General features: G+C 37.5%; 1 protein-coding gene across 1 annotated transcript; it reads right to left on the bottom strand.

Moving 5' to 3' along the window:
* Positions 1 to 10,138: 10,138 nt before the first annotated feature.
* On the bottom strand, positions 10,139 to 13,396 carry CHST14 (carbohydrate sulfotransferase 14). Its single transcript, XM_072428163.1, has one exon. The coding sequence runs from the start codon at positions 13,102 to 13,104 to the stop codon at positions 11,983 to 11,985; it is 1,122 nt and encodes a 373-aa protein (XP_072284264.1). The 5' UTR covers positions 13,105 to 13,396; the 3' UTR covers positions 10,139 to 11,982.
* Between the last annotated feature and the right edge of the window lie 4,113 nt (positions 13,397 to 17,509).

Genomic DNA, 17,509 nt, shown 5'->3' with positions numbered 1-17,509 from the left:
AAACCCTTTTCATATGAACTTATTATTATTATTATTATTATTATCAAACAGGATTTATTTAGCATCAACATATTATGCAGTGCTGTACATTAAATAGGGGTTGCAAATGACAGACTAATACAGACAGTGATACAGGAGGAGAGGACCCTGCCCTGAAGCGCTTACAATCTAGTAGGTGGGGGAATTTACACACACAGATATGTAATGGTGGGAAGTAGTGATGATTTTAAAAGACAGAAGAAGGGTAGGCAAATTTAAAAAAATGGGTTTTGAGTGCACTTTGAAATGAGCAGAAAGTAGGGGCAAGCCGAATAGGACGAGGAAGACCATTCCAGAGAGTTGGGGCAGCTCTGGAGAAGTCTTGAATCCGTGCGTGTGATGAGGTTATGATTGAGGAAGCCATTAGTGGGTCATTGGAGGAGCAAAGAGAGCGGCTGGGGGAGTACTTTTTTAACAGGTCAGAAATGGGACAGGTCAGAAGTGGGACAATAACTGTGGAGGGATTTAAAGGCACTTGTGCTATGGAATACTGGCCCTGATTTATTAAAGCTCTCCAAGACTGGGGAAGATTCATTTTCATCAGTGAAGCTGGGTGATCCTGCAAACCTGCAACGGATCTGGTCCAGGATTGAAAACCTTTGCTAACAAAGAACTTTTAAGAAATCCATTACATTTTTGCTGGATCACCCAGCTTCACTGATAAAAGTGTATCCTCTCCAGCCTTGGAGAGATTTAATAAATCATGCCCACTGTCTTTAGGTTTTTGCTAAAATAATGTTCAATGTGTTGCATCTTTGTCTACCCCTCCTCTAAGCCCCCCCCCCCCCCCCTTTAAGAAATGCTTTCCTCGGGTTTAACACACTTCTATACATTGTGCTTTTGCTCATATATGACCCAATCTCAAGGCTTCAATAGCATTTGATACAATTTTATAGTCTTACATGAACTCATACATGGATTTGTATTTTGTACTTTATTTGCTACCGCTACACACATCCTAAAACCCCAGTCCTATCAACTTCAAATGTGTTCCCAATTATCTCCTTTTCAGCGCTCTTACAAATGACCCTTATTAAAATACTATTTCTCCCCTATTTTCCCTAACTACTCCAAATCCTATAAACAATATTTTAAAATATTTTAAACAAAGGAATTCTGCCTGTAAACATGTTATATGTTTCAGTAAATTGTCTAATTTACAACCCTTGGCTAATGCTGTCTTTTATTCTACACACAATCCCTACATCCAAAGGACTCTAGAAGTGATTAAATATGTTCACCATCTTGGCACTGCACAACTTCTTAATATCTACATGTTCGATACTATCATTCTAATACACAAATATGTTCTTCTGCTTCTTTCAAAGGGCCTACATTTCCCCTAAATATACGGCAAAAACCCCTCATGCTGGCCTTCTCCATAACTTTTGGACAGCTCCCATATAAAATGTATCTGGAGCTATGTCATGCTATATATACACTCATCTTCTCAGTTCTCAACTTTTCAACTCTTCTCAACTTCCTTCCACACTTGGCTCTTTTAACTTTGATGAAAAAAGATGGTCAAAGGTTTGCTAAAAGAGCAACATGTTTACCCTTTTTTATCAGCTGTTGGCAGAAAGACAATTCTTCAAAGTTAGTAACAAAAACAATATTGAGATACTAACAGTAGAAATGAATACATTCTCTGTGAATGTTCTCTCTTATATTCATATAAGTGCTGCTAAAATCAAAAATACAAATACAACAAAATCATGTAAGTAAAAAAATATATGTACACAAAAATATGTCCACACTGCTTCTATATAGTGGAGGTGGGGAGATAGGATAAATCCATCATTCTTCAGGAATCCAACATTTGCTAAATCAAAAAAGAATCCATAATAAAACAGGAAAATAGGTACAGTACATATTAGGTACAGTAACATATTATAAGCTTAAATCAACATACAAGTTTGGGACAAGTTAACCACATTTGCTAAAATGTTTCTTGGCCTGACCTTTTACCCCAACTGCCTGTATCAGCGATGCTGGGTGATCCAGCACACCTGGAATGGATCTCTTAAAAGTAATTTGGTATTTGTTAGCAAATGTTTTTAATCCTGGACCAGCTCCATTCTAGGTTTGCTGGATCACCCAGCTTCACTGATAAAAGTATATCCTCTCTGACCTTGGAAACTTTAATAAATCAGGCCCATAAACTCAAATAACCAGTTAATACAGCCAAGGTATGCAAAAGAGCACCTCTGAATGCACAATTTTTCGAAAACGCATGGATCATTCCTGCCCTGTATCAAAGGATCAGGCTAATGATGGCAGTGTGATGGTTTCTGAGATGATTCTTGGCCCACTTTAGGCCCCTTGGTGCCAAGTGAGCAACATTTAAATGTCACAGCCTACCTTAGTATTGTTGTTGACCACGTCCATCCTATTATGACCGCAGTGTATCCGTCTTCTGATGAATATTTCCAGCAGGATAATGTGCCATGTCACCAAACTAAAATCATCTCAAACTTATTATTAGAACATGATGAACAATGAGTTTACTGTACTCAGATGGCTTCCACAGACAGCAGATTTCAGTTTAAAACAGCATTTTTGGGATGTGGTAGAACAAGAAATCACATCACAGATGTCCAACAAAATAAAAGAATGACAGTATTGTGTATATATGAATATCATACCTATATAATGTTATGTATTTCACATATCAAGCATATATATTCATGTGATTCTTACCTATGCATTTATATAGACTGTGTATCAAAGTACCAGAATTTAGTTTAGAAACCATATGTATAGTACCAACATCCAAATCCCATGACTATATAATGAGCCAAATTACAACTTTTAATGAAGAGATAGAAGCACAAAAATGTATTTCACAGATGTGCAGCTGACAAATCTGCAGCAACTGCATGATGCTATAATGTCAAAATGGACTAAAATACTCAAGGACATACAACCAAAGGGGATCTAACCAGGTACTAGCAAGGTGTACCTAATAAACTGCCTGATGATTGTAATCCAGTTGTATATACAATTATTACCTTCTGTCTTCTATCTATACTTGATGGAGTTTTGTCTTTTTAACCTGACTATGTAACTATGTAATACCAAGCAGAGTATTTTGATAACTAGATGATATATTGATATTCATGCATATTTATATAGAGATTTATTTAAAAAAATATTTTTCTGCTTGCTAAAAATATGCAAAAAGAAAATATATTGGCCATGCTGCACCTAAATTTTGAGTTGTTGTGTAATATCACCGGATCAGTTTTTTTTATTTGTCCACAGTAAACCTTAGCTTCTTGGTTTCTAATCAGACCAGAGTTTTCAAACAGTCCAGGTTCTCCCTACTTCATCATTATAGATTGCAGCCAATTAACATTTGTACAAACTTCAATGGTAGAGTGCAATGTATGGGCCATCCTTTAGGGCACACCTAGTATGAAATAATGCAGCGGTGGGTGGTACAAATGTATGTAACCTGTGGCCTCTGTTTTTTAAGCCGAACTCCACCCCTACCTTTTGTCTTGTAGGGAAGTTAGGCTCCTCTCCAGTGCTGCAGTTGCTTACTTTGATTTCATTGCTCACTATAAGTGAGCAATGGGGATCTCATTTCCTGGCTACCCATACAGAATCATCCAGCCTTACTGTCCCTTTTAGTTCTTTTATTTATGGGGCACTCACGATCACATACGGACATTATCACAACTTCTGGTTTCAAGGAAGCTATGTACAGCACCATGCCAGCCCCTGCCACCAGCTATGATTTGCCTGCATTATAAAGAGGAGCACAGTGACCTAGGGATGTTACTGTTTCTACAATTGGAAATGTATGAAAGCAGAATAATTTTCAGATTTTAAGTCTGAAACCAGTTTTATATACATAGTTGTTTACTGAAAGGACCAAATGAGTGTAATATAATTTCCTTCACTAAAAGCTAATGTTACCTGGGAAAAAACTCAAGTTATCTGCATTTTATTATTAGGTTGGCCACTGTAAATGTGAGAAATCGGGACAACCAAATGATTAATGTTTTTAATATGCACTATTGTCTTGTGTTGATGTTTTTTCTTTTCTTCTTTTCATATGGATTGAACTAAATATGTTGATTGATTTGTTATTTTTTGTTTTTTTTTAAGTTGCTTGGTTCTCAGTAAGTTATTTGTAAGTACCAGGTATTTTTAAAAAGTTTTCTTTTATTTTTACAAGACAACTGAAAATCTTTCTGAAAAGTAAGAAAAAGAGTAGCAGTGACCATAATTTGATTTTATGTAAGTTGTAAACAGGAAGCAAAAACAAGAAAGATAAAAAACATTTAATTTTAAGAGAGCAAATTTTACATTATTAAAGGTGGCTTTCTGTGACTTGGACTGGGAAACAATGTTGTCCTCAAAGAACACAGAACACAAATGGGAATGTTTCAAGTCTACACAGACTCACTGAAAAATATATTCCAATGGGTAATACGTTTAAAAGGCTAAACTTAAAACCTATGTGGCTCACAGCTGATGTTAAAAAAGCCATAAGGAACAAAAAAATGTCATTCCAAAAATATAAAAAGGAAGGACAACTTTCATTGTTTGAAAACTATAAAAAATAAAACAAAAGATGTAAAAAGGAGATAAAAAGTGCAAAATTTCAAAATAAAAAGACAGATTGCAAAGGAAAGAAAGGCAAACTCCCAAAAATGTTGTAAATATATTAATAGCAAAAAGATCAGATCTGAGCATGTAGGCCTCCTAAAGGATGTTTCTGGGTTGGTAACTAGGGATAAAGACAAGGCAGATTTACTAAACACTTTTTTTTAGCTCTGTGTACACAAAGGAAAATGGTGGAGCTCAAGTCCAAATTCATAATAGCAATGTCACTGCCCTAAATAAGTCACAATGGCTAAAAATTTATGTCACTGAGGACCAGGACCTGATGGTTTACATCCACGCGTCATCAAAAAGCTGAGCTCGGTTTTTTCAAAGCCATTATTTCTAATTTTTAGAGACTCTTTAGTCACTGGCATAGTACCGATGGATTGGCATAGGGCCAATGTGGTTCCTATATTCAAAAGGGGAGCAAAGTCATTACCAGGTAACTACAGACCAATTAGTTTAATATTCCATAGTTAGAAAGGTCCTAGAGAGTTTTAAAAAAGAACCGCTCAGAGGGGTTTCTGCTAGAAAATAATATTATAAGTGATAGTCAGCATGGCTTCAAGAAAGACCGAAGTTGTCAAACAAATGCTCTCTCTCAAATGGCTGTCTTTTTATGAGTAAAAAAGTAAACAGGTAAACAGTGGAGTAGCAGTTGATATAGTGTACTTGGACTTTGCTAAAGCATTATCCCACAGACGGTTATTATGCAGGTTAGGGTCAATAGGTTTAAGTCTATCTGTAAATGTACAGAGAACTGGCTTAAAGACTGCATACAGAGAGTTGTAACTAATGATTCATACTCTGAATGGTCTAAGGTGTACCCCAGGTTTTAGTGTTGGGAAATTTACTGTTTAATGATATACAAATAAATAATATAGAGTTTGGGATTAAAAGTACCATTTCTGTGTTTGCAGATGACACCAAAGTATGTAATCGAATTAGGTCAATACAAGGATGTCTATAATCTACAAGCAGAACTGAATGTACTGTTTGATTGGGCAGCCAAGTGACAAATGACATTTAATATAGATAAATATAAAGTTATGCACTTGGGGGCTAACAACATGCATGCTTCATACTGTCTAGGGGGAATACATTTGGGGGTCAGAAATGGAAAAGGATCTGAGGGTTATGGTAGATCATAGACCTAATAAAAGCATGCAATACCAAGCTGTAATACCTACAGGTAGTAAAGTACTTTCTTGTATTAAAAGAGGAATAGACTGCAGAGATGGAGACATTATCCTGCCCCTGTACAAAGCATTGGTCAGACCATATCTGGAATATGCAGTTCAGTTTTGGGCACCAGTTCACAAAAAGGACACTGTGGAATTGGAGAGAGTGTAGAGAAGGGCAACTAAACTAATAAAAGGAAAAGAGGAGCTCAGCTGTGAGGAGAGATTAGCTGAACTGAAACTATTCTCCCTTGAAAAGGGATGTTTAAGGGGGGTTATGATCACCCTGTAAAAATAAATAAATGGTCCATATAGAAAACTCTCTTCCCAATTATTCACTTTTAGATTATAGAGAACAAGAGGGCACTCTTTGCGTCAGGAGGAAAAGAAGTTTAAGCTCCGGATAAGGAAGAGTCTTCACTGCTCCCTCAGGAAGCAGTTTCAGCAACTACTATAGATTGCTTTAAGAAAAAGCTGGATGTTTTTCTAGAAGCACAGAATATTACTGGCTATTTAGGCATTAAAGTAAAGATAACACAGACTGTTGATCCAGGGAACATCCGATTGCCTCATGGAATCAGGAACAAATTTTTTTCCCCAGTTGAAGCAAATTGTACCCAGGTTTTTTTGCCTTTCTCTGGACCAACTATGTCTTATAGGGTTTTATATCTGTGATATGTTTATTTCCCTAGTGGTTGAACTTATGGACTTATGTCTTTTTTCAGCCTAACCTACTATGTAAAATCAGGTACATGTTTCAGTGACAACTCTCAAAACTTGGATTTCCCCAAAAGATAGCAATAAAACAATTTTTTTTCCCTGCCTTATTCTGTTTTACAAAAAAAATTCCTGATCCATTTGTTTTAATGGCAGTAATTGAATCCCACCAGGGAATACTTGAGGGGATGTCAGATTCCCTGTTTTACGGACAGAGCCACTAGAGTTCTTTTTTTTATTTTTTATGTGTGTTGTGTTAATTTAAAATTAGTTTAATTTAAAACACAAAAAACAGAGCACCAGTAGAATTATATTAACATGTCTAAACATGTTAATATAATTCTACTGGTGCTCTGTTTTTTGTGTTTTAAATTAAAGGTACTCAAAGGTCAAAAATACTTCCCTTTTCTTTATAAGACCGGATGTATATTATGCAGATGTCATGCTGTTGTGGTGACACCAGCAGGTTACTTTCTCATGCAGGAACAGAAGAAAACGTTTACTTTCTTCACTAAAATATATTTTTCCTTACATTCTTGTAAAAGCTGTATGTGAGAGAGAAGATCCTACTGCCAAGTCTTCTCTTCTTTACTGAAGCACTGGATACTACAGGACGATTAGTGTGCTGATAAGGTTGCTTGCACTAGCAAGTTGGCTTCATTGCTTCATCTATAAAACTGAGAATCATATTCCTTCAAACATTCCCTTGTGGGAATGTACTAAGTCCCATGTGTTTCAATTGCAGTAACTGATTCCTACCAGAGAATGTCAGAATCCCTGAGTCCAAGGACATTGCACTCAATGTTTATTTTAGCTTAAAGTAAAATAGTTTTGTTTATATTTTAACTGTATATTCTGATAATTTATTTGTCTAATATATATCTTTATATCTATTATGCCCAGACTACAAAATATAAAAAAAATATAAATAAATACTATGCAGTCTTCTACCTACTCAACAAATGGTATGCTCAGGTATTTTGTTTAGGTGTTTTTACTTGAGCACCTGCTATAAAAAGCTTGCTGATAACAGAATTTAGTATCCCAAGCTGAATTCAGAGCACTGACATGTCACGGTGACTTATTCCTTATAGGATGCTTCTGATTAAGTTTTTATTCAGGCAAAGCAAGACCCATGGAAGAAAACTACAAGCATGATGTTTGTTAATAATATCTATAGTGCTTTAATGATTCTTTGTAGTGTATACCTTTAGTGCTAAACTAAACTATGTAGGTGCTGTTTAACTTATTCTGAAGTTGTCCAGCAACTTTTTCCATTCCCATAGGAACAGCACAGACAATACAAAAATACCCAGACTCCAGTGTTTCAAACGCTGCATTTGAAAGTCACTCACTTAACTTTACCTAGGCAATATTTCTGGTTCACAATGACTCTTTTCTCTTTCTGGAACTTACAACTTGACAACTCTGACAGGATTCAAGGATCTTTATGACCTGAAAAAACTGTTGCCAGGGTGACATCATGTAATCGGTAACTTGTTTGCGACCATCAAATGCAGCTTTCTACATTAGTTTGTGGTTGTTTTGGGGTTTTTTTACCATTTCTATGAACTGTGCCAAGATAACAATAGACACAATTTAAAACCTTATAAGAGTCATCTTAAACTGAAATTTGTATTTCTGAAATACTGTACTGTACTGTAGGTTATGCTATAATTAATAACTATGGGTGAGGCTGGGTGGATCTAGACCAGGATTTAAAACATTTACCAAATAATAGCAAGGGATTTTAAGAAATCCATTACAGGTTTGTTGGATTACCCTTGTTCATCCATGATAGTCTATCTTTTCCAGTCTTAGGGAGCTTTAATAAATCAGGCCCTATGTAAGTGCACTTCATACTTCAGTTCAATCATTTGCACTAAATTCTATTAACTGCAAGAAAAAACATCCATCTTTTAATTCCTTGTAATGATTGGGTATTAAAAACAAAGTTTCAGTCTATTGAATACTCCATGTAAATATTTATTCTGCCATGTACACAACCTCTACTCATTCTGTCGAATAACCCCATTATGTTTTCAATCACTGACCTGGAACCTTCATGCTGCTAATCAAGTCAAAACTGCATTACATTTGTTTTCCGAAGGCTATTTATCAAGTAAAACTGTGGCCAGGATATAAATATTTAACTTAAATATTTAATTAAAGAAAAAGCTCTAAATATGCTTCACAATTAGTCCTAATCACCCTCCGTAGTTCCAGGCATTGTAGAACTTATTCATAAAATGTACAGTAGAAGCATTTTCACTACATTGCAGCAGCTCAGCATATTTGGTTTGGCAGTGGAGGATGAAGAGCAGTTAACTAGATACCTGGTGGTTCTATTGGCCACTTCAGTGTGTTCTGAAACCAAGCTTTTTCATGATTGTTTCCAGCAACAGTAGAACAAGCAAGTGCTGTATAGACAGGACTGTTCAGTTGTGTGGAGAGGGGAGGGGGAAAGATAAGTGGGAGGAATGCTGCGGTGTCCTCCTTTATAAGAATTGGCAAAGGTTGTCCCCGCTTGATCGTTTAGTGATCCACCACAGCAGATCACTAAATGACATCAGCAGATCAACCAAGATGATCACAACTCTTCATTTTGGAGGACAATCGTCTGGCAAAGCATTACTAGTCTAAAGCTGCATACACACGTGCAATTATTGTCATTGGAAAGGATCTTTCACAATCCTTTCCAACAACTAAGGACTGCACAATGGATGAACGAGTGTTGTACATACAGCACCGTTCTGCTCTATGGAGAGGGGAGGGGGAGAGTGACAGAGCAGCACCCAGCTGCACGCTCTCCCCCTTCCCTTCCATTAGGATCATCCGTGAATCCACCAGGACGATGAACGACGAGCGATGTACACAGATTCCCGTCCAATATCTGCCCTGAGCCGATTATTTCGGGAGAATTATTGGACGTGTGTACGTAGCTTTACTTGCCTTCAAGCTGTCAAGGCTACAGACATACAGATAACATTGTTGAAATTCACAGAGCAACCTGGCTAACCTCTACTTATCCTCAGGCAATTAAATTACTGTACAAGCAGGTCTCGCTCCACTATTCCTAAGATTCACATAAACTTAAGCAGCAAGCACTAACATTAACGGTCTTCAATGTAAGTGAATTCAGACTCTTGTGACAAGGGGACCCAGCATATTAGAACCATGGCACCCACCTAAAGTACACCTGTCTAAACTAGGATTTTATATTAAATTAACGCATACGTTTGTTTTATTGTAAAGGAATTTGTTTAGATACAGTATATGTATGAATCAATCAGCCACCACACTGTCCTGTTAGTTACTTTGCTTTCAGGTCCAGCAGACTTTACTAAAGTGAGGTAGAGAGGTTCTACTTCCAAAACAGATAAATAGATAAATCCAAGTGGGCAATGACCACTTCAACAGACTTAAAGATGAATTCGTTTATAAAAAAAAAAGTTTTGTAAATAAATTCTAGAGAATATTTTTTTTGTCACGTGTCTGACACAGAATGAGTTAAAAATACCTCTGAACGTAACTTCCAGCATAACAAGCACAGACTCGTCTGAAATAATTACCAAGACTTGAAGTACAATGCATATAACAGCTGTTTATCTGAAAAAATATAAGAAATGACATACCTTTTACACAAAATAGGTTGAATTGCTTCTACAAAACCTTTGGTTACCTTTACAGTGCAAAGGGTTGCCAAATACAAAGAGGATATTCAGCGAATGCTGGTAACAGAACAGTGTGATTTTTACAGACATGTATACAAGGTAGAAAGTTGCTTCTGTTTGCATAGATTTGTGTGGACGTCTGAGATCTGCACTCGGGTCAGGCTCTTTCAAGGGGATAAAATACTAGACATAACTTTATATATGTGTATACTTGGTATACAGTAACTAAAGCAACAGAACACAATATTACATTTTAAAAAATAGAAAATTGATAAAAATAATGATGGCTTCCAGAAAGATCCTGAATAGAGAAAAACATATAAATCTGTAACACTATATAAGAAATATATTTAAAGCCAAAACAATTCTTTTGGATTAAGCAGGGAATATTTTCTTTTCCCCAATTTGTCCGTGCCTCATTTGATAGATTTTACTTCCTGTCCTGTAAAGTGGAAGGAAATCTCTTCAAGAGATAAAATTCGCCTGTTAGTTGACAATTTAAATTTGTTTTTTTTCTCCACTTTTAGGGTATATTCATACTATATCACTGGGTTAATGAGTGTGTTACTGCAACACACATTGCATTCACTGCAGCACCAATTATTATGCATAGAACCCCAATGCATCTTCGTTGCAGTGTGCTTACTAAAATTGCTGTAAGTTCAGTTTTTGGTCTGTTTTTGATCTTATTTCAAGATAATAAGCATGTGCTCATTTTTCTTAAAGCAGTTACAGTTTGTGTAGAAATGTTTAGTCCCTGCCAGCATACTGCAGAGGACCTTACTCTCTGTAGGTAATTCTGCGGAAGTCTGACTTGCTGAGTCAGACCTATTGCTCTGCACTCAGCAAAATCCATGGTCCCTGCTGATTGAAAAGCTCTGGTTTTGACTCAGAAAAAGATGTGTCAGAACACTGCAGAGAGATTACTGCTTCCCCAGTGAACTAAACTCCTTCTCTGTAGCTGCAGGCAGGAAACATGTTTTACTTCGACTATAGCTGCTTTATAAATACCATTTAAAATGCCTTAAAATGTATTTAGCTAATTCCATTTGAGAGTTTAATTGAGCTTTAAAACCTAAAGTAAACCCAAAATTGTAAACAGGAAATTCTAACAGCAATCAGGTTGATAAGTGAATACAAACATTTTATAAAAGCATACTTTCTTTATGGGCCAGTGGTTCTAATAATACACTGCATTTCTTCCTAGCTCTGAATTTAGCCAGTTGGAGGATCAATTAGATGTAACCATATGACCCCTAAAGTAGGTAGAATAGGAGATGCAGACAACATCCCTGTATTACAGTGGCAACTATAAGTCTACATAAGATAGTACTTGTGGTTACAGGATATAGGTGGTAAGAAACTGTAGGACCTCAGTCTGCTAAAAGGAAATTGGACTGATTGTCTGCTTATTATTGGAATAAAGATTATTTCAATTCAAATCGGATGTCAATATATACTAACACATCCAATCTATCCACAACATAGTTGAATTTCTTTGAGGTCAGACTACTTTGTTAAATTAGAATGAAACATTTGCCTATGTATACTAACCCTTGAAGGTCTGAGTGGTCCTTGGTATGTGGATAGATTATACACAGTTACAGTTTAACACAACGACAAAAGATTGTTTCTCAATTTATAAAGTTGAGTTCCAGAGATAATAATTATAAATTACACTAATCAACATGATTGCATTAAGAATTTGCCTTAATTTTTGGTTCAGTTGGACTTTAAGCCCTATTTCAAACATCTTAGTTTCTACAGTATTCACTGGTAATATTAGGTAGGGAATAAGCGAATAAGGAGAAATCTAGGATGTACTTGGGTAAGAGCTCTCGGATTAGACCCCTTGGGGTATTGCATAGGAAATAATGCAAAGTCTCTTTAGTAACTGGCTTGTACCAGGCTTGTCTCTGAGGGAATTGTATATATGGTGGGGCATCGATAGTCTCTAGCACAGTGTTGGCATCCTCCCTCAGCCTCTCATAGGATCCTATAAAGTCATAGGTAACAGCACAGGGCTGGCACAGGTTATAGATGGGCATCCAATGTTCATTCATCTTCTCCACATCCTCATCCAGAAGATAGCGGAGGAATTCAGAGAAAGTGACGTCGTCCCCCTGGGACATGCCAGGTTCGTCCCGGTACCTCCTCACGATCTCCATGCCATACCTCTGCTGGTATTCTTTGATTTCCCCAAATTTATTCCGGTAGGCAGACAACAGCCTCTCCATGGGGTCCCGGACAAAGAGAAACTTGTAGTAATACTTTAGGCGATATTTGATCTGCTCTACTGACAGGTCAGACAGGAAGATGAGATCACTTTTGTGGTCCATCTTTAGCTTGACATCCACATTCTCCAGGTGGCCATCTAACACCTTGAGGACCCTCTTCCAGTTGGAGCAGGCCACCTTGGGCACGTAGCAATAAAGGAACTTGTACTTGTCATTGACGATGATGTGTTTGAGCAATGTCCGGCGCTGGCCACTGGTCAGATCCCAGGGACTGTGGGGCATGTTCTTCTGGCCGCACACAGCGCTCAGCGTCCGGTTCTGAATGTCCCGCAGGATCTCATAGTCCATATGCTCCCCACTTTGTACCTCGCTTCGGCTATGTGATCTCCATGCAAGGTCCCCCCGGGGGAAAGGGGTCTTCACATCGGCCAGGATCCCCCTCTCAATCATCAGCAGTAACCCACAAGATGCCACAATCACCCCAAACATCAGCATGGAGGGCAGGACTGTGCTGTGTGTCCTGGGCCGGGACACTGGATGAGATGGGATCCGTCTCAAGGTGGGGGAACCACTGCTATAGGGGCCCCCGGAACCCATCTGAAATTGTTTAGGGAGCTGATAAAGGGGGTGGGGGAACATGGCACTGAGGGGGTTAATGCTCGGCTCTCCGTTCTCCCCCTGGCATACCGGCAGAGCCCTGCTGTATAAAGTCCCCCAGAGCCTGCATTCTTCTCAACAGCTGCTCGTCATCTTCCCCGCCAGCATGGCAGCATAGACAGCACCGGGCGTCCTAGAAGGAACGATACGGACCCCGGGGGTCACACACCGGCCAGTCTCTGGAATCCCCGTCAGCAACAGAGGAGTAGTTCACCCAGCATCTCCGTACGCCGAGACTTTCAGCAGAGGCCGGAGAAGGCGTCACAGTCACGTGACCGAACCGAGGCCAGGATCTGTGTGAGCGAATCAGCCAGCCAGCCAGTCAGTCAGAGAGCCTCATACAGAGCAGAGGCAGCTCACATCTGTCCAAATCTCCCCATCCCTCCTTCATGTGTCCCTCACACAGAACCTACAGAGCTGTACAAATAACAAAGTGTACCCACTAAAAGAGTTATAGAACGCTAAACCTTCAATTCTGCCTAATGTTATAATATTATATCATTGAATTCACTACTATAAAACATATGCACACAGTTTAGGTGTATTTTACCACATGTTGTTCCTAAATGAGGCCAGTCAGGGTTGTGTCCTCTCATGGTAAAAGATGCCTCTAATTCTCACCTCAGAAAGTTCGAAGGTTTGGTGCAATGTGTGCGGTCATTTTTCCATACTCTGCAATGTTATTATTACACATTCCTGTCTGTGTGCGGTCAGGGTAATTTCTAGCTGGGTAATTGCCCCAGTTCCCCATCTACTTCAAGGCCCGAACTGACAAAATGGCGCTGGAGCAGAGAGCAGGAATGCTGTACATTTGGTGCACCCACTTTATATTTTCCTATGGGCTCCACTTTGTCTACAACTACTCCTATGTGTAGTCATTGTTACTTTGCTGTGCACCATCTATAACTATTACATGCATATATTATTCCACAAATATCTTTCCCTACTAATTATTGTCAGTCATAAAGTGATAGGCTCCAGTATCTTCATCGTTTTTCCACTTATATTTTTTTAAAAGGAGGAAAGGAGACCTTTGTGCCAATAACAGACTCATTCATGCAAAGCAACTGATTCATAGTTACATAGAAGGTTAGGTTGAAAAAAGACATAAATCCATCAAGTTCAACCACTAGGGAAATTAACATATCTCTCAGAAAAACCCTATAGATATAGTTGATCCAGAGGAAGGCAAAAGAGATATGTGCTGGGTAGTGAAAACCAAAAATATGTCATGGAAATATTGGAAATAATAAATAGTAAAAGTTGGTAGAACAGTAAACATGGGGTGTTGTGTGGACCGTGAGACAGATAATATAATATTTCTAATTTAGAAACATGTGGATTGTACTATATGGGGAAAATAATACAACCTCTCTGATGTATGTATGAACACAGGTTGGAATTAAGGAGAGAGAGTTTTGGAAACACAAATTGGAGGCATTTTTCTTATGAGCATGAAGGACATTAAGAGTTAACGTGTATGTCTAGACCAGGCTTTTTCAACCTTTTTACCCTAAAGGAACCCTAAAATTATTTAGTCTCAGGGAATCTCTGCTAAAACCATTTTTTGGGGGTTTTAATGTGATAAATGCTCATGATATTGGATGTGAACTGAAAGAATGATCCCCATGCTGTGGTGTAAAATATCCTTTTGAAGACAATTATCACCGGCATCATGCTCTAAGGTGCTCAATGTGGCATTGTTTTAAGAACTATAAAGGAACTGGAATAGGAAGTTAACTATCCACAGCTCAAGGAACCTCTAGCAGCTAGAAGATGCCTACGTTTTCATGTAACCCTGGTTGAGAAGGGTTAGCCTTGGCAAAATTAGTAGTGTAACTATATCCATAGCATAAAACGAGAGAAAAAGGCAGGCTTTTGATGGCAATACATTTTTGAGTGTTATTTTTATTTATGTGTTTATATAGAATAAAGAAAAATAACAAAAACTTTTTGTCTTATTTCATGCTGTACTAGATAAATGCTCTAGACATATAATTCCTATCAATAAAATATAACAAATGTTCTTTACACATATATGACATGAGCAAAAAAACGAAGGATGAGATAAAGATTGATAGTGATATTTTTAAAGAATTCTATTGTCTCAACTTTCCCGATCTGTTTCACCCAAAACAAGTGGCTTCCTCAGGGGATAGAGAGACTTGAGTAGGATTAAACTGAATAGAAAGGGAAATATAGTACAAACTTACATAATGTTTTTGTGAACAGGCATTAACTAACACATGGGTCCCTGTATTTAAAAGCCATTAGACAATGTGTCTAGTCAGATAATAATCTATAATATGACAAAAGTCAATCATCAGAGATCAATAAAAGGAGTTATGAAGTTGACATATGGTTTCCTAAACAAAATATTATTACACTAGTTAGTCAATAGCAAAGGTCACAAACCATATATAAACTAGTTTTTAGAATTATTAAAAAGGTTTATGAGAAATATGAGTCATAAGTAGAATGGTTTCTAAAAGTACTTACTGTGATTACAGTACAAACCCATTGGTATGTGTAAGGATTGTATACAAAAAACATGTAGAGTTGCCAGTGTAGACTGACACTCTTTTTAGTACAAGATCTGAAAGGAATATGGGGTGATTAATATATGAATTGGTTAATAAGTCAAATAAAATATCATAAATAGATTAAGATAGGGAAAATTATTATCCTAAAAGGTCAACTTACATTGGATTGTTGGCAAGGTCAGCTTATTGATACGATTGCACTTCCAATTCATGTATGCCTCAGATAAGAGGAATGAGGTAAAAAAGAACAGAGGGGAATTTTTGGTTTGAATATATGTGCCCTTTGTAGCCTGTCACACGAGATAGATAAAATTAACTATCAACATTGTATCCTGAGATGCCAAAAGGAGATGTTCCAGAACATGCAGTTTGATACTAAATATGAACGTGATTGGATAACTTAGCCCTCAGTTATTGGCAGTTTAAATATGCCTCCAATCTAACGCTGCGTACACACTTCCAATTTTTATCGTTGGAAATGAACGACGAACGAACGACGAACGACCGATTGGCCAAAAATCGTTCGTAAAAAAAGTAACCAACGAGGCCGACGAACGAGGATAGTCGTTGGAAATGAACGACCGGACCGGCGGATCGGATTGGACGACGATCGTTGACCATCTATCGTGTGTACGGTCGTTCAGTGATCGGCCATGGTCTGAGCATGCGCGTTGAACGAACGTTCGCTCACTTCCTGTGGTGCACGTCACTTCCTGTATCGTTCAAACGATCGCATCTATCGTGTGTACAATATCTTTGAATGATCGTGTCGTTATCTGTATGTACAGGATCGGTGCCATACGATCGTTCACAGATATCGTGCAGGATCGTTCGTCGTTCGTTTACCAACGATAAAAATTGGAAGTGTGTACGTAGCTTAAGTTATGAGACCAATGAGTTATTGCAGATCATTAAAAACATATATATAAGTATAAAAGAACAGAAAGGACAATTATTGTAAAAAGAGATAAATGGAATGTTGAAGGCCTTACCTCTCAAAGATTGAGAGTTTAAGCATGTGTCCAATCCGGGTTTAAGAACCGATGGGTTCTTCAAAGGTGTTGGATAGGTTGTAGCACTTACTGGGTACATAGTGTATAATAATGTAAAAAGAAAATAAAGAAGAGTTTGATAATGCTGTACGTGAATAAACGATCTTGAAGGGTAGTTTGTTGTAATTAAAAAAAAGGATAAGATGACATTAAGTTAAAAGTTCAGGGTGGATTGTTACAGACATTTCTTTACTTTACTATACTTTTAACTTAATCCTTAAAAAATCCTTAAATTTCTATGATCATGTTATATATGTGTAAAGAACATTTGTTAAATGGTAATGATAGGAATTATATGTCTAGAGCATTGATCTAGTACAATATGAGATAAGACAAGAACTTTTTTGTTATATTTCTTTTTATTCTATATAAACACATAAATAAACAAGATAACACTCAAAACCTTATTGCCATCAAAAGCCTTCCTTTTTCTCTCTCCCTTTTCTGTTATTAATTTCAGGCTTGGCATACATAAGAACCTGTAAAGCACTCCTTTAGTGAACAAACCACCCCTTCATATATCTATAGCATAACATAGGACCCAAGAAAAGTAAGAAAATCTGATGTCTCCTATCCAGAAGCTGTGCAACCATGCTGTTGGTCAACATTTCTCTTTTCATTTTCACTGTGAGTAGATTTATTGCCTACATCCTGGCAAAAACCTTTATATTCACTGCATGTATGTGTTCCTGAAAGATGGTGGGCTTGATACCTGTTTTGGATAAATACTTACTTTATACAAAGCGATTCAAAGACATAAATGACACACTGATATGGACGTAATATTTCATT

The sequence above is a fragment of the Pyxicephalus adspersus genome, chromosome 12 (genome assembly GCF_032062135.1).
Source record: "Pyxicephalus adspersus chromosome 12, UCB_Pads_2.0, whole genome shotgun sequence".
Taxonomy (NCBI): Eukaryota; Metazoa; Chordata; class Amphibia; order Anura; family Pyxicephalidae; genus Pyxicephalus; species Pyxicephalus adspersus.
Note: the sequence above shows the minus strand (reverse complement) of the source record. Positions and strands in the feature narration are given on the sequence as shown.